This window comes from Chenopodium quinoa, unplaced genomic scaffold (genome assembly GCF_001683475.1).
Source record: "Chenopodium quinoa cultivar QQ74 unplaced genomic scaffold, ASM168347v1, whole genome shotgun sequence".
In the NCBI taxonomy this organism is placed as follows: domain Eukaryota; kingdom Viridiplantae; phylum Streptophyta; class Magnoliopsida; order Caryophyllales; family Amaranthaceae; genus Chenopodium; species Chenopodium quinoa.
This window is the reverse complement of record NW_018745003.1, coordinates 219,415-245,297: the sequence shown is the minus strand read 5'-3', so window position 1 is coordinate 245,297 and position 25,883 is coordinate 219,415. Positions and strand designations below refer to the sequence as shown.

General features: G+C 31.9%; 2 protein-coding genes across 6 annotated transcripts; one reads left to right on the top strand and one right to left on the bottom strand.

The window, feature by feature from the left end:
* The first annotated feature begins 8,097 nt into the window (after positions 1-8,097).
* Positions 8,098-16,954, top strand: LOC110707683 (pentatricopeptide repeat-containing protein At4g18975, chloroplastic-like). 5 transcript variants are annotated; one of them, XM_021885710.1, is made up of 9 exons: positions 8,098-8,239; positions 9,186-9,260; positions 9,350-9,427; positions 10,480-10,587; positions 13,757-13,900; positions 14,407-14,619; positions 15,908-16,112; positions 16,485-16,551; positions 16,624-16,954. In XM_021885710.1, the coding sequence occupies exons 2-8, from the start codon at positions 9,234-9,236 to the stop codon at positions 16,520-16,522; spliced, it is 813 nt and encodes a 270-aa protein (XP_021741402.1). In that variant the 5' UTR covers positions 8,098-8,239; positions 9,186-9,233; the 3' UTR covers positions 16,523-16,551; positions 16,624-16,954. The 5 variants fall into 5 exon arrangements, with proteins under 5 accessions (XP_021741402.1, XP_021741403.1, XP_021741399.1 ...); XM_021885708.1 differs by adding an exon at positions 8,905-8,931 and having other exon boundaries at positions 8,116-8,239; positions 16,485-16,954; XM_021885711.1 differs by having other exon boundaries at positions 10,486-10,587; positions 16,485-16,954.
* Positions 16,955-21,902: 4,948 nt separating this feature from the next.
* On the bottom strand, positions 21,903-25,184 carry LOC110708102 (apoptosis-enhancing nuclease-like). Its single transcript, XM_021886212.1, has 7 exons — positions 25,147-25,184; positions 24,101-24,252; positions 23,762-23,889; positions 23,445-23,665; positions 23,148-23,354; positions 22,247-22,327; positions 21,903-22,149 (listed from the first exon to the last, which is right to left on the bottom strand). Exons 1-7 carry the CDS (start codon positions 25,182-25,184, stop codon positions 21,903-21,905), a joined length of 1,074 nt encoding a protein of 357 aa, XP_021741904.1.
* Between the last annotated feature and the right edge of the window lie 699 nt (positions 25,185-25,883).

Sequence of the window (25,883 nt, the reverse complement as noted above, 5' to 3'; positions counted from 1 at the left end):
AATCAAACTCAATCCAAACGACCTGATTGTCACCTCTATAAACAGATCATATCATTCTCTCTTATTAATTGATTCTATTATAATGCCTCTTATTTACTCGTGCCAAGCCACACCACGCCTTATGACTATGAAAATTGTATAATACACCAGGGTGCACTATGCTCATGGTGCACCTGGTGATGTGGCATAACTAATTAGCATTAAATTAGTGAAAAATTAAAAAAATAGTGAAAAATAAAAAACATAAAAAAAAATCTGGGCGAAACTATAGGGAATTATTCCCTTTAAATTGCTTTCGGTTTTAAATTATTATCCTTAATGGACATTTTCCATTTTTAAAACATTTTTGGGTTTCAATAATACAAAGTATGTTCTTTGAATTTGGCCCGTATTTTCTTTGAGGTAACGAGTGACGCACAAATTCTTTTTTGAATTATCATATATCATTATTTTTTATTATCGTATGTTCTTTGAGTTTGATCAGTGTGTTCTTCGGGTATGAATTATATGTTCTTTACATTATATTTTATGCTCTTTTAACATATGTTATTTTGAATTTTGAAATTTAAAATTTAATTTGAAAATGAAATCTTGGTTTTTTCTTAGTTGAAAATATTTTAGAGAGAGAAAAATAAAATTATTATGGAAAGTTAATTTTTGGAGAAAGAAAAAACAATTTTTGGGGATATGATATCTTTGGTAAAGATTATTTCCGTTAATGTGTAATTTTTCATAAAATTTTAATAAAGTTTTTATCACATATGTAATGTCTTTATGTTCTTTAATAATGCATGTTCTTTATTAAACACAAACATGTTCTTTTTCAAAATCCTGCATGTTCTTTTTCAAACAGCTAAATGTTCTTTCAGCCTTTTTTTTTATTTAACCAGGTGCACCCGGGTGCACAGATCATGCATTGCAATGCAAGTGCATAAGTTAAGGGTAAATTAGGAAGTTTAATGAATAAAGTCAAAAAATAAGGGTATAATGGTCTTTACATACTATTCATAAATAGAAACAGAAACAAAATTTTGGATCTCTAAAATAGGGAAAAAAAACTATATTGTGGGACGTAGGGAGTATATATTCTCATATAAGGTCATGATGTTGTAATGACTTTTACCGTTATCACATACGAATGGGTTTAGTAACACCTACTACCATCCTCCTTCAACAAGGGTTTATGTAAATCTGAAATTGAAATTTTGTTACATCTCCCAACAAATATAAGTAACACCACTTCCATTAAAGGAACACAATTTTATTAAAACTGAAGAGATTAAAAAGGGCAATTTCAAGAGTCAAATTAAACGACTCCATTTCATCCTCGAATTAACCTGAATTCGACTTGTCTTCGCTTTTCGATCTATTATATTGGGTGCTTCCAAAATCTAAGTTTTATTTTTTAGAAAAATTCACTTTAATTTATTAATCTGAACTTTCAGCGTTTACTCTCAATAATCCCAACTTACATTTATTAGGGAGCACTATGAACTTTTGGGTTAATTTTCTTCCACTAGGTCGATTTACCAGTAACTTAAAGAAAGGGTGAATATTAATCTATAAAAGCCATGTGTGATGTGTCGCAACATAATTGGTCCAAATTTTTTTTGTAAAACAAGAAAAAAAAATAATTAAAAACCCTTCCCAGCCACCATCCTTCCTCCCCATAGCCCTAAACCCCAGCTCGACCGAAATTCGACCGCCCGCCTCCCCTAACAACCGATAACAGCCGGTCGGCCCCTCCCTACCCCTAAAACCACTCGGGCGACCCACCTACACCATCGAAACCACCCCCCTTCCCCCATCCCCAAAATAGCCCCTCCTTTCTCAGGTCGATGAAACCGCCCTTCCTCCCTTCCTTCGTCGTTGAAACGGTCGATTTTTTAGCCCCCTTAATTGGAGATTATTGCCAAGAAATTAAATGTAGTTGTGTTACTCAAGGTTTTTGTGGTAGATTTTTTTTCTTACAAAAAAATTAAATAAATAAATGGTAGTTATTGTTCACAAAGTAGTCATTATAATGGTAGTTGTTGGTAAAATTTTTCTTAAATTTTCACAAAATTTCCCTATATCTAAATTATAATACTCCCTTTGTCCCTTTTATTGGATACGTTTTGACTTTTACACGTTTGTCAATACACCTATTTGATTATTATTCATTACATACTTTTTAAAATTATAACGATTGAATATTAATAGAGCATTCGTTGAGATGAATCAAACATGATCTCACATGACTTTTTTACATTTGTGAGTAAATTTGAAGATTATCTAATACTCTCTCTATCTCATAATACATGACACAGACATTGCACATATGTCAATGCACTACTTTGACTTTATTTGTATATAATTAAATATTAATGAAAATTATTTTAAAAATTATATTTTGAAATTTATATATATACCTGTTTAACAACATATTTTATGATAAAATATGTTTTTATTATGTTAGTAAAAAATTATGATCTAAACTAATACATGAATAGTGAAAAAAGTCCAACGTCTCATATATTTTGGGACAGAGGGAGTATTATGAATAATGTTTAAAATCTAAACATAACCAATAAAAAGAAACGGAGGAAGTATTATGAATAGTATTTAAAATCTGATAATAACCAATAAAAAGAAACGGAGGGGTACCCTACATAATTATTCATCCTAAAGTTTTTGTCAAAAAAATAAAAATAAAATCATCCTAAAGTAAGTGAAACACTTTAATATACATTTTTGTTGATAAATAAAATTATTTTACCTTTAATATCGTATATTTATTATAATTAGTTGATACTATGAAATTTTATACAATGTATCAATTTTTTTGTTAGGATACTAAGATAACACTTATCCTTACCCTCTTTAAACAAAAATAAAGAGAGTTAGGTTTAAGTGATTCAATTCTATGTTTAAACCAAATAAATGAAAATAAAACGATTAAATGATTCATTTCCTTCTACTTATTTGGTTTTTTTTTTCAACTTCATTTCCAATATCTATACCAAACGACCAATAGTGTTAATTTTACAAGTTGTTTGGTATCAAAAACGTAAATGATTACAAGCAATTCGTTTCCTCTGGTTTGGCATAGATAACTTGGAAACAAATAGTTTTCTTTTTATTTTTGTTGTCTTTGCTATTTTTTGCTACAATTTATGCAATGTAGAGCAACATTAATTACAATACAATGTCATATGCTAAATATAGGCAAAGGAACATAAATTATTGATTACAAAAGCATTGAAATTCTTGCATTAAAAAAAATAAAAAATAAAAAATAATAAAAAAAAACATTCAAAATCTATTGCATATTTTTTCTTCGTATTAGTTGGCGCGTGATAGAAGATGCAGAGTTTATGTTTAAAAAGAGGTGAGTGAATAGTGGAAAAGTGTAAATAATGCAATTAAAATAACGGATGAAGTAATTAACAAATTACATAAATATATATAATTATAAAAACAAATAATTTATTCAACAAAAGTATTATCATTTTGCCCTGGGCCACCAAAATATTAGAAACGGCTATGCGTTGCAGCGGGGAGAACCAACACCAACTTCAAAAGCAAGTATACCCTACTATGAAAATTTTAAGAAATAGCAAAAAATTCAGTAATTCAATTGAACACATAAATACAATCAAATAGCAATTAAATCTGAAACAAATCAAAGTATCAAACAATAACCAAATAACCAACACTACCCAATACTGAGTACCAAATAAAATTCAATTCAACACAACAATGAACAACTGGTAGGCGTGTCGCGTACCTATCAAAAATAATCTAACAGACCAATACTAATGTAGACTGGCAAGTAAGGGTCGGATCCCAAGAGACTAAGGTTCAAAAATAATTAAATAGACTCGAATTTCTACTAAGAAAAAATCAATTATAATCAATTATCTACGGAACTAAGTATGAGAAGAATTCAAAAATAAACTAAATAAGATGATTAAATCAAGTACTTAAAACATCCAAGATCTAGTTTCACCACAATTATTATCGATGCAATTGTAATTCTACCTTTAACATACGATTTCAATCGAACGGGGAAAAGTAAACCCTAATAATTACCAAGGATCTCTCTCGAGTATCAATGGCTTCCCTAACATACAATCAATCCTATTCTCATGGTATCATGCATATTAGAGACATTAAACACGTTACTCTCACTTCCCAATTATCAAACATAAATATTCTCGTGTTATGAATCAAACCCTAAATTAATTTACTCAAATCCGTTTATACCCAACTCTCGTTGTGACAAAAACAATGGAATAATCGCAATACTATAGTTACGTCTAACCTAGAATTGGCATAATCACAATCAATTTAGCAATTCAATTGTTAAAGTTATTAAAGAATTTAAAGATTTAATTCATGCATCAATAATAATAGGGCTACACTAGATCTTGAATTAAAGAATCTACTCACACATGATTAAAGAAACAAAAACAATAATAAATAATGAAAACATAATTGAATAACAAAGGATGAAAAATAAATACCACATCTTGAATAAAATTAAAAGTAAAAAGCTTGAATCTTGAATTACAAAAACTTGGAAAATAATAATGGAGAACTAGTTCTTAAGGAGAGAATAATAAAAATAAAATAAAACAAGGCTTAATGAATGAATGAATTAAAACAAAGCCTAAAAGAGTATATAAATAAACCTAAAAAGATAAGATTTAACTCCAAGCTTTGGCGCACTAGGTTTCCAGGAGGCACGGACGTGCCTCACTGCGTAGCAAATTGCTGTTGAGTCTGTCTTCCAGGCACGGACGTGCCTGGTTCTGGGCACGGACGTGCCTGCTCTGCTGCGCTTATCACTCATCTTAAATCAGTCATAACTTCATATCCGGAGCTCCGTTTGAGATGTGTAATATATCGTTGGAAAGGTCTTCAAGTCTACTTTCCAATGCAATTTGAATCACTCCATTATCATTTGTATATCAAAATTTATGAGCATAATAGTGAACATGTGTCATATTTGTCAAGTATTTCATCAACGTTTTGCTTCATTTTCACTCAATTAGCTTTGTTAATCCTGAAATACATCAAAAACAACGAAACTACCCATAAAAGCATCGAATCATCGAAACTAAACCAAATTACACCAAAATGGACTAAAACACTCGACTAAGCTAATAAAACCAACTAAAAACAAGCTAAATAATATACACAAAACACGACTTATCAACAACCAAATAGCATCAACAAAAGTTCAATTCATTTATTCAAATGACTGATGTAATAAATAATTAAAACAAATACATTACTTAATAATTTAAAGTTTAATACCTTGCTCTGCTTCATTGCTTCAATTGACGGTCACAGGGTCTGGGTCACTCCGGTCAGTTGTTGCTCGCCTGGTCGGTACTGTAGATCAATGGGCGGCAGACGGCGGTATGCAGCGGCGGGATGTTGCAGAATGCAAATAGAGGACTACGAGAGGAAAATACTGAAGGCGCACAAGAAGAAATAAGAATTGCGAGAAAACTGTTCACAGTTGGGCACAATTTTACTCCTACCATCCTTTATGAAACAATAAATAAATAAATTCTCCTGCCAAAATTGACTCGTACTTGATCACCCGAACATAATTACTTGGCTTTTAAGAGTGTGGTTAGTCAAAACAATGCATGATCTGTGCACCGGGTGCACCATGCACATGGTGCACCTGGTTAAATAAAAAAAAAGGCTGAAAGAACATTTAGCTGTTTGAAAAAGAACATGCAGGTTTTTGAAAAAGAACATGTTTGTGTTTAATAAAGAACATGCATTATTAAAGAACATAAAGACATTACAAAAAGTATGTGATAAAAACTTTATTAAAATTTTATGAAAAATTACACATTAACGGAAAAAATCTTTACCAAAGATATCATATCCCCAAAAATTGTTTTTTCTCTCTCCAAAAATTAACTTTCCATAATAATTTTATTTTTCTCTCTCTAAAATATTTTCAACTAAGAAAAAACCAAGATTTCACTTTCAAATTAAATTTTAAATTTCAAAATTCAAAATAACATATGTTAAAAGAGCATAAAATATAATGTAAAGAACATATAATTCATACCCGAAGAACACACTGATCAAACTCAAAGAACATACGATAATAAAAAATAATGATATATGATAATTCAAAAAAGAATTTGTGCGTCACTCGTTACCTCAAAGAAAATACGAGCCAAATTCAAAGAACATACTTTGTATTATTGCAACCCAAAAATGTTTTAAAAATGGAAAATGTCCATTAAGGATAATAATTTAAAACTGAAAGCAATTTAAAGGGAATAATTCCCTATAGTTTCGCCCAGATTTTTTTTTATTTTTTTTTATTTTCCACTATTTTTTTTATTTTTTCACTAATTTAATGCTAATTAGTTATGCCACATCACCAGGTGCACCATGAGCATAGTGCACCCTGGTGTATTATACAATTTTCACTTGCATTGTACTTTTTTTACTTTCTCTCTCTAATTTTTGTCTATAATTGTACTTTTTACTTTTTTTCCCCTTAAATTTTCCACTTGCCTTGTACTTTTGTCTAACTTTTTTCCACTTCTCCTCTCATTTCTTAAATACCGTGAAAAAAACACAATATGAACTATATTATGGGACGGAGGGAGTATAAAATATGGTTTTGTCAAATCGCAAGAAATGTGATTGACATGTATGAAGCATAGATCTCAAGAAAATTTTATCCATTTGAATTATAAGGGTCCCTTAGGGTAAGACATACTGATTTTGGGTTGTCTCCATCATTTCAGCAACATTCATAGACTTTTAGTTGTATGTTAGTAAATTCCTTGCACAACGCGAAACATCATCACCAACTTCCCTTGTTCTATCAATAGTCCCATCGCATGTTTAAATGTATATTGGTAAGATTTTATGCGTTGTCCTCACTCGTTGTAATAGCTTAAAGGTAAATATCGTTAATGACCTTAATTGGTATTGTGTAAGGGCTTCTTATGCCAATAGTAACTTATGTTAATGTACTGTCCTTTCGTTTGTTGTAAACTCAGTTTAATTAATGTAATTTCAATTGTTTTTTTTTTGTTAAAAAAAAAAATCTAAAAAACTTACAAAGAATAGATACAAGCTTTGGTGTATGGAAATATTAAAAACTAGGTTAGGTCTCGTGCCATGCACGACAATTTTAAAAAATTAATATCAACTTTTCAATATAATTGGTTATTTTACAACAATAAAACAAAAAATCTAAAAACACTATGGACAATCTTTGATTAAAATATGAAAGATAAGTGGATATATCTAATAAGTATAAATTGAATAATTTGATATTCTTAAATACAAAGTAATAAAATCGTCTATTAAGTAATTGAAATATTGATGTGTAAATATTGTATTCAAATATATAATTATATATAGTATCAACATGTTTTGGATGAGGGCAATAAATAATACTGTAATATTGATCTTCATGAGATTTGTGTGTGTGTTTATATTAATATTATGAAGTATAGTCTAAGTAATTTTTATATATTAAAGGTAGTAAATAGTAATATTTCTATAATTAAAATAAAATAATTTAATACAATAACTCATTTTCTCCTAGAGAAAAGAAAGAGCGGGGTTATTATCATTCAAGGGGTAGTAAAAGTATATGCACTACTCTATTGTGAATTCTAATCAATAAATAAACAATTTTAAGGGAAAAAAAATATAAATACTCTCGTGTAGTAAATCATTATATGTCGCAAATCATATTAATATATTCTATTATAGACATAAATGTTTGTGTGAAAAGGTAAATCAAATATTTTATATTTAAAGTAATTATCTTTGTTATTAACATATATAATAAATTATTTTCGTATAAGATTTTATTTTATGATTGATTTTTTTTTTTTTTAAAGGACACAGCAACAAATGACAAGCTTTATTCCTGGTGTGTCTTTTAATATATATATATAAGTTAAATTATTATTATTATTATTATTATTATTATTATTATTATTATTATTATTGATATTTAAAACATGTTTAATTAAAACCCGTATGAAACCCACAAAAATGGGGCGGATCATAATCCGCCCCACTTATTATCAGACCCATATTATAACTCTGGCGGGTCATGGCTTTTAAAGGCCTCCATTCCAATTTCCTACCTCTCTGAGTTATTTCATTGAAGTGCACTCAACGGTCTCCATTGAAGCGTTCTCCGTTGAATCTAATTCTTGTATCCCCCGTTGAAGCAGCTTCTAACGTAAGTTGTTTGTTGTTGCTATCATCACATCAATTTCACAATCTAGGGTTTATATTTGATCTAATCTAATTTAATTATCAGTGCTTTAAGTTTAGGGTTCGTAAATTCTTAGATTATGAAACATCATATCCAAAAGAAAAGAAAATTATGAGCGTAATTTGATTATTGAATCAAATATCCCTAAAATTATGAGATAATTGAATATGAAATTAAATCTCTTTTCCCTGGGCATAGGGCGGCCGCCCCTCCTGCCCTGCCTCAGGGACGGGCCTGTTGCAACGGCAAGTGTTGAAAGAGTATTTTCTGGTATGACGATCGTGAAAGATAAATTGCGTAATAGCATAGGAGATCAAATGTTGAATGATTGTTTGATTATTTTTCTAGGGAGTGATTTGTTTTCCAATGTTAAAATGGATGACATTATAGATTGATATCAAAACATGAAAACTCATCGTGAACAATTGTACTATTAGTACTATGTGTTTGTAATATGTTATTTGTATTACTTTCGGCTTTTAAGTGTAAGATGGATTTTTTAAGTACTATTTAGTTGTAGTATGGATTTTTGTGTCCTATTTGATTGATTGAAATCAATTTGGTTGTAATATATATTTTTTTTGTTTAACATTTTTGGATCCGGATTTTTTTTTTTTGTACTTTCACAGGGATCAATAATTCAGGGTGACTCATAGGTTCGGAAATCCGGGATCCGCCACTGGCATTAATTTGCAAACCAAAATTTATATGTTTTTATGGTGTTGTGTTGAATTTGTTAAATTTCAGTGGTTTTGATGAATATAATCTCTGATGAACTTTGTTTTGTTGTACCCAATTGTTAATAACTGAAGTTAATGCATATTTTCATGTTAAAAAATTGCCCTTTTCCCTTTGTAGTTGATTACATTGTAAACCATTGATTAAATGACATTCTAATATCCCTTTTCAGGAATTACTTGAAAATTAAAGGGATTAAGCTCGTTATTCACTGATCCTGATGTTGAGGTTAGCGGCGCGATATGTGGTAAGCCTATAGCAATCCCAAGTAATTTATAAGTTTCATTTTTTTTTGGAGAGGAATTATATTGATTAATGTGAAATTTTGTTTTTTAGTTGAATCATAGCTCACAGTTTGGGAGAGTTAGATGTCAAGCCCCAAAAATGTGGTTCAGTACAATGGCCCAAGCTGAGGTATATTGTAATCTTTATTGTTCCTCTTTTTTGTGTTATTTAGCATTGTTTTGGCATAAAATCGCAACAACTTTAGAGGGGATTTCGATGATGGTGATTAGAGAGGTCTAGATGTTCATAATCTTATTGCTTAGCTAATGCAAACTAGTGTCAGAACGATTTCCAAAAATCCTCAAGAAAATAAAATCTGTTAGTGAAATGGTATAATTTTAATGCTATAGTTGTTTTCTATTGTTTATGATCTTCTTTTCAAGGTAAACCGTATCGTCTTAGGGTTTTTTTTTTTTTTTTTTGTTTTTTTTTGTTTTTTTTTTTTTTTTTTTTTGTTGACATAGTTGGCCTTCAGGGATCATGGCTTTAGTTCTACTTCCACCAAAAAAACCCTTTGTAAGGAATTTTCTTGCTTCCTTGACATTTCTGTGGAAATTCATTCATCTTATCTTATATCCCTATATATGTAAGATCATTTGCCTTAATTCTATGTCACTTGAATTTGTAAGATATGTTTTAAAGAGTGATGATGTCACCTTTACGAACAACCCCTATGGATCGGTATTTAATCCTTTAGAATAAAAGTATATCATTTCAACTGTATATCACACTTGGTGGGGATAATCCTTTTGTATTAATTTTTACCAGTCTGACTCAGATCTAGATCGAGCAAATCAATTACTTCCTCCGTTTTTTTTTTTATTGCACCATAAAGACTTTTACACTATTCACATAATGTTCTTTGACCATCATTTATGATTTATTCGTAAGAAAAAAACAAGATATTAATAGGCAAAGTAATGTATTGGCAAACGTGAAATCACTCATGGTGCACTAAACAAAGAACGGAGGAAGTATATTTAACCTAACTGTGTGCTGGAGTCTCATGCACTAAGCATTATATTCCATTTAATGTTTGTATGGAGTCTTTCCTTTTACTTGTCTATTTTAGGGCTAATTGCTTCTGTTTACTATCTCTAGTTTGAGGGATTAATTGCTGTTATTTTAACAATATATTTCTCTGTTCTAAGAATAGTTATTGCTTTGTGTTTTTGGGTCAGAGCCAGGTGACATCCGATGAAATTGGAAAGGAAAACAATTATGATCATAATCTATTTTTAGGACAGAAGATTTCAAGGAAAGAGAAGATGAAATTTCTGACTAAGACAGTAAGTTTAGTTATGTTGGTTGCTTTATTCTAATTGCCAATTTACATGAACTGTTAGAAAAATGAATTGTATTTGTTAAGGATATAATTTTGCCATGTGAATGATATAGATGCATATAGTTCATCTCCTCATACTTCCCCTCAAATATAAATCAAACATGCTCTGCAATGAGCTATTAGACCTGAAGTGAATGTTTTGGAATAAGTTAGTGAGATGAAAAGTCCTGAATATTTTACCATTAATATCTTCATAACTCATCTTTGTTGTTTCCACAATACAAGGGAAGTCGAATATTTTCCTTGCCATAGTGATGAATTGAACTCAAGATTGGATGCCTAGGTGTTTTATTATAATTGCTAATTGCCTTTTGTTTTATTCTCGAATGAGGTTCTTGTTCATACCTTCCTTGAGGTGTAGCCTGAGATTCAACATCACTTTTAGTGACTGTAGTTATTTGGAATTCTCTACTGACCAAAATTTGTACCTTAGACACTTGTACCGATTCAATGGGATTGTTAAAGTCAACGATCTACCATGTTTCTCAACTAATCTGTCTTCCGATAAATTGTTTGGATGTGACGTAATTGTCTACCAGGTATGTGATTTGGTTCCGATATCAATAGGTTAGCTGTTAATCAGATTGGAGCATGTCCAGACTCCAGAGTCTTTTGGTTGCTTGGGATCAGATAAGCCCATGTAGGCTGTTTGGCATGCTTGTGTAGGGATTTGGGGAAAGCCACTATATTTTGTTGTGGGAGAATAAGTCAGAATTTGAAGTGTTTGATGAAGCTAGAAGATTTATTCTAGAATTGTTTGATTCATATAAGGAAAAGTGATTTTTCTAGAGTATATTTTTTCTTGTCCTCATAGCAATTAAATCACTGAAGCCATTTGGAAGGCGTAAAATCCCCAATTGCACTTTTACAATTCTCTTGAGTTGTGCACGCTTTCCTGTATATATCTGTATTGTTTAGAAGGGGCTTTGTTTCTTGTTTGTGACATGTTGTTGCATCATTAAATTAGGTTTATTTGATAATTGTACTTGATAATTAAGATTTTCATTTACAATTAGTTTGTCTAAGAAAATGCTCAGTGCTTTTGGCTGTTGTCTGTTGGAAATTGATTGATAGATTTCTACTCACTTAAATATAAAACCCAATAAGCATATCTTTGGTTGACAGAGAAATGGAATCCCCAATTGTTGAAGAAAAAAGATATATATGAGAAAACATAAGTAACAGTAGAAGCCGGAGTCTCCCTATTCTATTAGCATCAGAAAGAAAACTTCTAATGGGAGTGATACCTTCTTTATTGATGACTGCTTTGGGATCAACATCTTCACAATTAGTTATCTCCTGATAACCCGATTAAAGGTTTGGAATTTAAACATTGAATGTAAGTGATTACCCCTGAGCTCGACAGGCTCACATTAGTCACATAGTGTTTGAAAATCTGGAACTGTTGCTGTATGATAGTGCAATGTTGCTATAATCAATCTGTAAATAGAGTTTGTTCTGTGGTCATAATGCTTTCCATTAAAGTGCACTGAGATTGTGGTGGTGCTAATCGTTCTATGAGATTTGATCACATTGTAGGCAAAATAAAAGTAGGACTAAGCTGAGGTTGTTTTACATATCCTTTTTTGTTTGAGCTCTGCTTGAGTTGTAGTAGGAGACTGAATTTTGCGGGAACTCAGATCTGATCCTTAGAAGTTGCAGCAAAAGTTCTGCTTACACTGATAAAGGTTTTAAATTGGTTTAACTAATGAAAGAGGGAGCTAAATACTATGTACTCTGACGGAGGCTTAGGCCTTTCTCCCGCTTTTTGGACAGTCAGGGGTCTATGGATATTTGGGTAGTTGGAACCATCCACTTTGCTTTTATACTTCTAATTTACCCATTACGCCTCCCTTCATTAGCTAAAGGCCACCATAGGATATGACCGACTTGTAAATGTTATGAACTGACTTAGGGGAGGGGTAATATGAGTAGTTTAGTAGTAATCAACTGTAGTACATAAGAGTAAATATGCAATGAACCAAGAGATGCCACCTGTGCACATGAGACAAAAGCTCAGTCTAGAATCATCCTAGGGATGGAGAACGTAAAATTAAACATGGAAGAGAGGTATTGAGAAGGCAGGCAGGCAGATTTTGGAGAGAGTTGTGACCTCAAGTCACTATTGGGAGAGTTGTGAGCTAAACTCACTGTAGATCGAGCTTGATAGGCTAAACCTATCAATTGTGTAAACCGTTGTTTTGTTTATTAAAGCCTCAATCTTTCTTCTCTATTTTACTATTCTGTAGCTTTTCTGATATTTTGTTGTGCTTGGCTCGAGGCTATTACTAAACTCTACCCTTCATATTGGAGTTTGGGGCCAAAAAATGTAAATTTTATAAGACGTCTAAGATTGAAACTTGGACCATACACATGTGGTGACACTAGTAGTTGAGTTTGAGTGATGTTAAGGGAGTTCCTTTAAATTGGCAATGGCGCAGCCTGTATTGGCTAGGTGCACGATAAGGCAACATGTCACGTGTGTGATAAACAGCTTCTGTTGAGAATATTGTTTGGCCTTGAAAAACCAACTTAATTTACCCTTATATGATGTAAACAACTATTGTTTATTTAGGGTTTTACCTTAGGAAGACAAGGACAGGAATTGTCAGTCAAATGTCTTCCTGATAAAGATAAATTTACTCTGCAATTGTTGGCTGTGTGCCTGTGTTGGAACAAGTCTTAGCAATCAGTTTTCTAACTCTATCTCTTTTCATTGATTCATTGTATCTATGCTCTACTGGTAGTTCTAGTGTTAGGTTCAAGTTGAGCCACATGTCTAGACTACTAATGAACAGCCTGTGAAGAAGTCTACATGATATTATTTTATCACTCATCAACTGCAAGGTTCTAATATCTTTTACTAAATCTCTTGTATTGAGATTGTATCACATATATACAAAGGCTTATAGAGTTATAGTATACCCTTCTGACCTTTATCTGATATTCTCCCCTTACCTGGTTTTAAAATACCAGTATTAATGTTATGTCTTGATTTTTATTTATTTATTTATTACTTCTTGTGCAATATTTTAAGTGCTTAAGGGTAGGGTTGAAATTTGACCAATAATATGTTTTATCTCTACATTAGCTGAATATGGCTGTGTTTGCAGCTTTTTGATCTGGAAGACAGTAAAGATGCAATCTATGGCACACTTGATGCTTGGGTAGCATGGGAGCAGAATTTCCCGATTGCTGCACTTAAAAATGTGTTACTGGTTCTACAAAAGGAGCAACAATGGCATAGAGTAGTACAGGTATTACTATTACTTATTTTTTTGTCGGTGTGATTGTTCTAGGTGAGTATGAGGAGAAAATGGAAATATGAAACCGGAAAATAAAAGCCAGTGTCCTGAAGATTATCTGTTTAAATTAATGTAATGAAGTCGGAAAATAAAAGCAAGTGTCCTGTCAGCCATTTGGATAGTATTCGGTGGGTTTCATGCTAATTACAATCTACTATATATGAAGTATATGCATATCATGCCTTAAATATATCCTTTATCTCTGCTTCATCGTGTTATACAAAGTATCTAGCTTGATGCAATGTTACAAATATTGAAAGATGAGCGAAGTTTCTTCTGTTTATTTCACTGCAACTACCTGTTTGCTGTTTATATGGTTAGCTAGCTAGTATGTTTTGTGAGGCTGACAGTTTTAAGGCTAGTGTTTGTTGGCATTTAGCAGTGTTATCTTGGCTTTGTTTCTATATTTACTGTCTGTTGCTTCAGAAGCTCACGAGGCTTGTTTGTGCTACTCTAAGGTTTTAAAATGGATGTTAAGCAAAGGGCAAGGCAACACAGTGGGAACATACCAGCAGCTGATACGGGCTTTGGATATGGACCACAGGGCTGAGGAAGCTCATAATATCTGGATGAAGAAGATTGGTAATAATCTGCATTCCGTGCCTTGGCCAGCATGCCATCTCATGATTTCAATTTATCATCGGAACAATATGTTGGAGGGTCTTATCAAGGTACTTTTCTCTCTCTCTTACTCCCTCTGTTTATTAATATGTGATGAACGTTTTTCATCTATCACTGCACAGTTGATGTTCTAAAGTTTGAAAATTTGCAAAAGTATTCATCTCTCCAAGCTAGACATTCAGATGCCTGGAAGCTTTTGTTTTTCGTCTACATTTCAAATACTGATCAGCTGATAATTTTGCTGTATCATGATATTTAATACCTGGTGCCCTCTGTTACTTGCTTTGTAAAGTGATGATTGTCTCACTTGCATGGATTATGTCTGACCTTGAAGGAAGTTACTGCCTTACCAGTTAAGAGTTGAGTGTTTCTTATCAGTTTCCACCAGTTAACCAAGCTTTGCTTGGTGGGGAACTCACCTTGTGACTTTGAGGTAACAAGTTCGAGCCCCACCAACTACATATGCTTGGGAGTAGGGGGATTCCCTTACCTCCCCCCTCTACTTTCAAGCGTTGACCTGCGGAGCTGTGGTGGCTTAACCTGTGAGAGGTGCCAGTTCGGTAGTCCTTCATCTTACCTTTAAAAAAAAAAAAGTTATAGTGTGGTATGGTCAACTCATGTTATAGTCTGAATACTGTATGATACTAACTCAATTTAAATCAGGTAATAGCCTACCTGGAAATTGCATTCTTATCTAAAGATTTTGAACCATGATATGCACACATTAATGGCCACACCTTAAGTCTGTTTAGTTAACTGAAATTGACTGACCATAAGGATTAGTGTAGAGAAATTTCCCGAAGTTTGAAAGAGATTGATACTGGAATGCCTATGCCTAGGTTGCTTGATCTCCCAGGGCAAGATCCATTTTCACCAGACTTTTATAAGTTCCATCAATATCCACAGAGATCACAAATAGTAAAGTAGCCACAAAGTTGCATAAGCATTGCTGAACCACCAGGCTCCTGCAGGCAATTACTTGGATTTACCAATATCTGTAAAAAAATAAAGTTGCTGTTACATACCATGGTCATGGTAATGGTTTTGGAGCTGCAAAAACAGCATCTCAGAAAGGTTTATGTGAAAAAAATGAAAATTAAATCCACTTCACCAGTGTAGTTTAAGTGTGTTGAATATATTTGTTGAGAAAATTATACGGAGTACTTTTTTTAAACCTTAACTTATCATTATGTTCAATAGAAGTTCCTAACATTTGCAGCAACTGAAATACTTTGTTACATTTGAGTTTCAGTATTATTAATGAGCAAGGTCCTCGCTAAGGGGGTTGTTGTCGTCGTTTTATCACGATGAGCTAATGAATAATCCTCTGCTTTGAAGCTCTTTAAAAGATTAGAGGCTTTTCATCGTAAACCCCCAGAGAAGTCAATAGTACAGAAGGTAGCAGACGCGTATGAGTTGCTGGGCTTGGTGGATGACAAAGAGAAGTTATTGGAAAAGTACGCTGATCTTCTGAACAAGACTCGTGAAGAGTCCAAATTAAAATCAAATAGAGTGAAAACCGGAAAGAAGAAAACTTTAACAGGTGAGCACTCTTGCCCTTTATGTCTCTATAGTTAGCACAACTATTTACCCAGACCAAGGTGGTTAGTCTAATGCGTTAGGGGGGAAATAGGGAAGGGAACTGGACTGATCAATGAAAAATAAGCTAATACGTTCTATGAGAATTCGAAATGCTAGTTAAAGTAATCAAATAATTTTATGTTTCTGCTAACTGAATGTCTATACAAAACAGTGCTAGAGAATAGTATATGTAGAAAAGTAAAGGAAAATAAAACAGAAATAGCTGAAGCAGATTTATCGAGCAGCAAAAGTAATAAGAGCTTACAAGTTAGCTATTAGAAGGAATTGAATCCATTGATCATATGTTCTCTAAAATGCTCTATTATTTTTGCAGGACGTAAGAGTAGTCTTGCCAATGGTGCAAAAGCATGAATCAAGTACCCGACGCCTTACCCCTTGCAGTTAAGCTCTTTCTGTTTTTGAATGTAGAAGGGATTGATGAGCTTTGTGCTGATATATAATTATTGGTTCAGATGTGTATATTGAAAGTCAGCCAAGTTTGCTGTTTGCAGCTATTTTCCGGTTACACTCATATTCAGATATATTTCTTGCATAAGTTACCTTGTTACGAGAACAGTGTGGAAGAACCTCCACAGGCTACTGGTACAATGAGGAAAGCTCTGGAAGCCATGACCTGTGAAAATTTTGAGCAAGATTACATCCTTTGTCCCAAAATAAGAAGTTGTTCCAAACTAATACGAAGTCTATCAGTTGCTAAACTTAGGAAGCTATCTAAAATTGCCGAGGATGTTTGTTCGAAACTGTTTTTTTTAAGGAAACGAGAATGATTCATTATTTAGGCTACTTATTTCATAACTTTTTCTTGTACAATTCTCCCTCCCTTTCAACAACCACCACAACACCCATAGTAGTTCACCAACTTCTCCCGTTGCATCCACGCGTATGTGATTATGTTAACATGTCGTCATACCCTCTTGGTTGTTGCCACCACAATATCAAGCCAATGCGGAGCTGCCGCCTACAATACATCGCCACCACCCCTACAATTCATCATCCAATTTTCATTTGTGGGAGGAAGCAAGGCTGGGTTGTAGGGTTAAGTTTGAGGTGGTTAGCAATTTAGCATTGGTTGAAACAATGGTTTGCGGTGGTCTAGTGGGCCAGTGGCAATGATTTGGTCCAAAAGTGGCAACGGTGAGGGTGGGGGAAGCAATAGCAACCAGGGATTTTACCCTCCCGTGACACTCTCCCATCTTTCTTTATCAATTATTATTTTATGTCATAGAGTTGAATCCGTGATCTCAAAATTAAACATTAGAAATTTAATCATTAAACTATATCATATTACATATTTTTTATTCTATATGAAATAAATACATGACAACATACATGTAATAAAAAAAAAAAAATTAAAAAATAGGATTGAGTCCTGAATTTTATACATAAATATTGTCATACAAGTAATAATCCAGGATATTGTCTGGAACAAAAGTTAGTTCAGTTATAATAACAAACTACGTACGAGTTTTTAGTCTTTATACATGCGACTATGCGAGTATGCGACCTAGCGGAAAACAAACTATATACTTTAGCAATAAAAAGTTAAAACATTCTTAAAGCACACACTTAATTATAATAAAAATGGTAAACTAAGTATCACTTTTAAGGATCAAGTGTAATGATTCTCCCACCCCCCACCACTAAACATTTTAACAATTAATTAATTAAGTAATTATTATTTATTTATTGTTAATAATCTATAGTCCTGTCTGAGTGACAGAAGTCAAATGATGATGAGATCCGAAAAAGGGAAGCCAAACAAAATATTATTATTGATGTTACACTTTGTGGTTGCACATTTTAATATTTGCTTGTAATTTTATGCCATCTTTTTTATTTGTTTTGGAAACTAATTTTAGTAAATCTAAGTCAGCACTGAGCAAGCATTTTTCCATTTTAGACTCCACCAACCAGCAAACTTTGATAAAGATTGAGGAAAAGAAAAAGAATTCTTGTCTATTAATTGTACCAAAATTATTATACTACCGAATGAAAATATTATGGAAAATCATTGACTGTTGAACTTTGTTCTCTACAACTAACTTACTTTTTAAAAAGACTAGGATTGAAGACTTGAAAAAGTGTTTCGCATATATTAATACTTAATACCCTCTGTAGCTCTTTATACACACTTACAGATGCGTCGGGTTTATGCTCTCTCTTTATTTCTATATATATTTATTATTACTATTATAATTGTCTATTTTTATGATACGAAGCACAATATCATCCTAAAATCAATTGGTAATAGGCCGAGTAATCCACTAGTCTTGATCATGATTGACAAGCATTATGTTAATGAGCTTACTATGAATATAAAAGTCCATATTAATTTAAGTTTTACATCTTGATAAACTTCTCTTGGGTGAATGCAAAGGTCAATTTTATTACTGACTTGTTAGTGCTTTATATAGACACAAACTGTCTTTTAAATAGATAATTGCTGTTTCTGATCTAATTTTTCATGTATCACAAGGTTTAATTATACCTATGAAATTAGGCTGTACCTCCCTATACTGCAACATTCCTTTTACTTAATATTTTTTCTAATTAAATTAAGTTAATGACAATAAATTAAATTTTATGCAAATGTATGTACAAAATATTCATCGTAAAAACTTGCTTTTTCAGAATGTTGGTGCATTCGTACGACGGTAAGAGATTAAATTCATTTTAATAAAACAACATGGTGTCCCTTAATCAATTAAAGCTCTAAATTAAGAGACATAATATGATGGAATGGTATCGAAACCATTACAACGCCGCATTAAATTTTAAAAAAGCGTAATTAGTACGTACTCATAATATAAGCTAGTCCTATGTTCTTAATGTAAATTAAATAAAGGTTAACGAGTGTCGTTTGAACAGTAAATCAAGGAATAAAGCTACGGTCGTATTATTAGTTTAATTACTTTAATTAATTCAAACATCATGTATGGCGTAATGAGCAACTAATTAAACAAGTTGAATATAATTAGGCATTTTTAGTACATTCGTAATCTATTAAGGATTTTGCATAAAAAGTTTTCAAAATGCGAATAGAATTTAAGGAATCAAATTTGCTGCTCGAGGTAAATTAACTTTCAAGTTGACACAAAAAGAATATGTTTTGTTGTGGTGGTGGAGGCAATATTGATTGGTATTTGCATCATTAACAAGATCTAATTTCACCTTTGGTAATTCTCTAATTTTCATAGTAATGTCACCGATTAAAACGATTAATCAACTTTTAAGTATATATCCTTTTCAAAAAATGGTGCATATATGACTTGGAAAAGAAAGAATCAAATCACCAAATGAGATTAATGTGGTACAAATTAAGGATCTATTTTGTATTTTAATTAATTTGCATATATAAGTTCATATCAAACCACCTTAAATCGATCATTGAATTGATTTGAGTAATTATCTATCATTCATTATTGTATGTCTATCTAACAAAAGTGAAACCAATGTCATTAAGGCTATATTTGCTTGGAAAAAACTCTTTTCCAACATGTTAATTAGTTTATTACATTAAGGATTGAAAATTTGAAAATATAATTTTCTAGGTCAAAGTATGTAGGTTTTAAAATATAGTACTCATAGAAAAGAATTAATGTCAAACTATTTTTCCTTTAATTAATCTGTAACTTTTTTAGCAAGCAATCAAACAAATCTAATAAAATAATAAAAGACTTAATAGCGTGTCCATATATATACATATACCTTAAAACTTCATAAAAACGTACATTTTTCTTTTAAGTCGAACACACCCAAGTTTAATTAACTCTTTCATATTGACTCATCAACAAAGATGTTGTATGATGGAGACAGTGACATCATTAAGAGGATCTTTGCTTGGGTACACCTCATTTTTATAATAAAGTTACTAATTGTGGATTCAATTTATAGCCCACATATCTTGTACTCTCCCACTTAAATTGATCTTCATCTCTAACATTAATGAAGAAATTGAAATTACACTTGTGTAATTTGTTAGTGTAGCAATTTAATTGACCCCCCAAATCCTCCCAAAATCCAACACTCATGATTTTACAGTTGCTTTCTTAATTAGTGCATTAATAATCTCATCCTTGTTTGAAAAATCACCTGAATGATTGATCACTTTTTGAACATAGTCAAACACAAGATAATCTTTGTTTTGGTTTTGAGGCTAATTTCATGTTGACTTATTTTCATTATATTGCTTTAATTAGCTTTTATACAAGATATTGATTGACCACTTTAATTTGGTGCATTTGTGATCTTATTAATTATCTCATTTGACAATCTAAAGATGTATAATGATCAAGATAATTCGTGGAATATCTTCTTTGATAACTAAACTTTTTATTACCACATTATATTGATGGGACACCAATATATAAATTTATGTTACATTATATTATGTGGTTGCATTGTAAACCTATATATAATGCTTCAAATTAATTGGTATGATAGATAGAACTCTAGAAGTGTCAACTCAATTCAGGTGACTGGGTTGGGTTCGGTTAAGTCTCGAGTGAAGTCGGGCATAGTTCAACTTTGAATAATGCTAAAACACTGTGTCCATACATGTCAAATTTTGATTGGATTTTCGAATTAGGTCAGGTTAATTTTTGACACCGGACCGGCCTCTATGGGAGACTTTACTCATTAGTCATTCACCACATATTAATCTACAGCGTAATTTATTATGTGCACATCAAAGTTTCCTGACACTAATGTGCCTTTTCCTGGTAGTGTCTATACTTATTTCATGTTGAAGCAGGATATATAAGAGTATATAACTCGTCTTGCAGGATCATAAACCCAAGATCAGAAAATAACACATAAAAGTCGTATACGAGTTATTAACCTCTCAAAGTCCTAGGTAAAATATGTCAAGCAAAATAGATACTTCTTCCATTTCTCAATTGATAAATCTTTTTTCTTTTTAGAATGATTCTCAACGAATGTATTTTTCTAGTAAAGTTTAATTTACATGTAAAATTACTATGTTGTCCTCAGCTTAAATGGGGCCAACTCTGTCTTTTACTTTACATGCTATGGTTAAAGGTTAAAACATGATAAACTATATCAAAATTTCTTACTCTCATGTCTTTGCTATTAGTTTGTGTGTCAACTGTAAAAAAAATGCATCAATTGTGAAATGAGGAAAGTATTACATATTACGTATACGAGTTGTTACATTATCTCATGATAAGTCGGCACACTATATTTTTGTTTTGAAGACAAATATAATATCATGGCTAAGTTCTTCCATGGGAGAAAAGGGGCAGGTCGGGCCAAAAGATTGGAACTTCCATAACATAAAGATCGAATTTAAATTAAATAATCAAAGTATGTATAAGACTTAAGTGCATAAATAAATTAAATGTCGATTCCACGTGGACATGCATTGTCAATGCCACATGGAAAAGCACTATTGGCTGTTAAGGTAGGCGTTATGGCATCCCATTGGTAGACAGCAATGCCATGTAGGTCCACTACACCCCACAAATTATTTAGTTAATTAGCCAAATATAAAAGCTAAGCTAACTTAGGTCAACTTATAAAACACAAACTCTACTAATTAAAGATATGATTTGACATGTTTATATATGTCAGTGCATTGACATGTGTTTCAAATTTGATGGTATCAATTATTGCGGGGCGAATATGCTAGTCTACGCACTATACCCTCCTGCTTTCATTTAGATCTTCTTGTTGTAACGAACGAATCACGGCTACAAAAACCTTTGTTGCTTCACATATATCCCTTCAAGTCTAAGCACCAGCAATAGTAATCGGACCTTGATATTGCTAATAGTTCATCTGGAGTCATTTTCTCAAGTTCAGCTTCCCTCCATTGAGCAAAGTTGTTGCGATTTTGTGGGTCACTGGCTAATGGATAATATTCTGCCTTATGATTTTGAGACCTCATTCTCATGTAGAGTTTCATTGTAGCAACACAATCTTCATAAGGATCTTGGACACCAATCTGGATTTCGTAACTGTAACGTAAATATTATCAGTAAATATGAAAGAGCGAGTTTACAAACAACATATATAAAGAACCATATACTTAGTTAAGACTTAAGAGGTACTTGCCCTAAATATGCTTGTGTTAGATATCTAAGTGAGTTGCTGAGCTTGCTTGTTTTCATCAAAGGAGGATATTTTGAGGTATCCCTGCAGACCAAAATACCACATTAGTATATGCATTTTGAAGCTTATGGTACTTATTTTCATTGTCATCATTCAACAGTGTTTAGGGATGCATACTCCAAAATTTAAATATTACTTCCTTTACTTTTAATTATAAGAGCTAGTCGAATTAGAGTATATGAATAGTGTAGAAGTCAAAGTGTTGCAAGTAAAAAAAAAAAACGGAGGAAGCATATGTATTTTACTGAAAGAAAATATTCGAGAAGGTTTTTTTTTTTTTTTTAATAAGTATATATATATATATATCACTTACTTAGCTTGCTAGATAGAACGAATCTACAATTAAGTTTCTTTGCAAGATATTTAAAACCCTAAGGACCCTCACAACTACAAATTGTTTGTGCTCTATATATTCTTTTTTTATCATTTCCCTTGTGTAACAACCTTGACTTTTCTCAATATAATTCTACCAATTCCCAACAAACAAATTTATATCATCAAAGTTTGATTAGAAAGAGATATTGAGCACTTATATATAATCAAATTAAATCAAACCATCAAATGACTTATATTAGTTATGAACTCATTTATATGCACGTGATTAATAATTGTCAATATACTTCCTTTGTTTCTTAATATTTGTATCAATTAACTTATACACTCTTATTATACTAACTTTGACCATATTTTACAACTAATAATGTACACGAAGCATAAATAAATTTTATTATTTTAATGGTGAGTTAATCTCAATATGTATTATTATCTAAATATAATTGATGCATTGAAAAACGTGTATATTTAATTGATGCAAATATTAAGAAACGAAGGAAATAGTTCATACCTAAGCATCAATGCGGGATATTCCATTCCTAGGCACTCAAGGTCATGATCTAGTCCATGGCCAACAAGAACCCTAGCCTTTCCTCCTCTTGATCGAATTTTCCACACCGGCTCTCCATTGCATAAGAAATCTTGAATTTTTCTTTGAACCTGCTTCAATGGCATTGCATCCCTCAAGTAATCCGGTCTGATACCCGTGGTTTCAAATCTACACACGAAATACAATAAGTGAATGAGTCGTGTATAAGATAATTTAAATCAAGCTAGTAGAGAAACTAATGTCGAAAATAAAAGTTACCTATAGTTAGTCACTGGAATATGAGGCTTGACATATGTTTGAAACAAAATGTTATCATATTCATCAGTTAGGCAAACCCTTGCACAAATATCAAGTGTTCCGTCATTACCACCTCCTACCATTTTGCATGCAAGCGCAACTACGTTAGGACTTCTTTCTCGACCATAATCGATCTTCATATTGTCACACATTTTCAAGTTTGCCATGCTAGAAATTAGTGCCTGCATAAAAAAAAAAAAAAAAAGGTTCAATTTACAAAGTTTTGATGGAAATACTATTAATTTGTTACATTTGTTTTTCCAAGCTAAAGTCATTACATTTGGTCGAGAGAGTTGACATGCTCCTCGATGCATTCTGAGGGTGTAAGGGCTATCTAAAATGGTCAAGCATATGTTGCATCCTCGACTACTAAATATCTTTGCGCATTCCACCTTTGGTAATGGTCCTGTGAAAACAATATAGATAGGCAAAATTTGTCCGTGAGTGTTAAATGGAGAGAGAAAGATAATGATGCATGTGATAATGAGGAGATAGATAGCGAGAAGTGACAGCTTAAAAAAGAAAGAAAACATTTGTTGCATAGCATACAACTGTTTTTAATAAATGTTGCACATAATATGAAACGGAGATAGTAATATTATAGGATATAAACCTACCAATAAGATGTTCTCTTAATGATTCGAAGGATCGGCAACGCTTTTTACAAACACCACACATAGGTTCATGAACAGAGTGAAAGGAGGTTCTCATGTGATCCACCAAATGTTCCTTTCTGTTAAATTGTCTATAGCATGCAGCACATTTGTTTCTGCATTACATAAAGCTTTAATGTTAGATAACATTTCAAGATGAGATGATAAGCTACTAAATGAAATTATATTTTTAAACAAGAACATAAATGTGATGAGATAATTTCAATTCAGTCAACATAATACTGAAACAAAACTTGACTTTAAAGAACTCTCGAAATTAGCTTGAGAGATAATAATATGTAAAAGTATTATGATCGATGTTCATTATCTTTTAAAATAATGAATCTGTCTATAATTATTAGTAAAACTAGAACACAAGAAAAGGATAGGCAATAGAAGACTTAAATTTGCAAGTGACCAAAATAGAAAGTAGAAGAAAGGGAAAAAGAAATATACTTGATTACTTTCCATGAGTTTATTATAGTGAAGACTAAAGAAGACATTGGATTAATTTTCTTCCAAGTTATATAGCGAGCAGAGTTGAGATGAACTCAAAATCATAGGGACAACGAACAAGAGAGGAGAAACATATCATATCTAGGGTTTCTTAAGAAAGAAAATAAGGAATTTTATAAACATTTCATTCTTTTTTTCCTGAAATTGTTTTTTTAATTAAGTTCCAAAGCTAAAAGTACGTTAGATATTCCTACTTTGGACTTCATTGAACTCACAATTACATGTACTAAGAACATACATAATTAGATTACTAATAGTAGGTCGAGCAAACTTGTTTAATTTGATCAAATCATATTGATTGGATGATATATTTTGGTAACGTTTATACCCGTCTACTTGACATTGATAATACAACTATGCATCAATATTTACATAAACATGAAACATAAAATCATGATATATGGCAATATGCAACAAGTTTAACAAAAAAAAAAAAAAAAAAAAAAACTTCTGCAAACATTTTATGATAGAGAATGTATAGAGTAGAAAAATGCCTTGAGGATTCAGAAGACTCAATTGATCTGTAGTCCATGATGGTTTGTTGTCGGTTGAAGGGAGTTCAATAATGCTCGCGCTCTTGATGTGTGAGCGTAGACAATAACAATGTAAGAAAAGATTGAGGTTTGAGGGTTACAAAGCTCAAAATTTATATCAGTTGAAAGGCAGCAAAAAGGAAGATAAAAATCTGAGATTCCTCAAGGATAATGTCATCATGGACCGATTTTTGTTCGCATGCAATAAAATGATCAGTGCATTCGAATAGGGTTATATTCCTTACTATCCTTTTTGTCAATCTTGCAGCTTAATCAAAGTAATACTAGCAGTTATACGTGGCTAAAATGACAACTCGACAAATAAATAATTTGCATGTAATGGTTATTATTTTATATTTCAAGTTTCTACAATTAAGAAACAAAAGAATCTATAATCTACTACCATATTATGTCAGCGTATCTCTTTTTCATTGGTTTTAATTTGCCGCGTATCAGCTACAATATGTGCTACCATTTGTACGTCGTGGAAAGAGAGCTAGGAAGGGAGGGATTTGTGTACTTTTGAAAATGAGCATGGGGAATGTCGAGAAATTCTCTGCTTCTAATAGCTTGAGTCATGAATGACTCAAATAATATTTGTTGGTATTAAATTGTGGTTAGATGGTATTGCCATGATACCAAAATATAATACTTCTTCATTAATACCAACAATTGCAAAATATCATCAAAATTCTTTG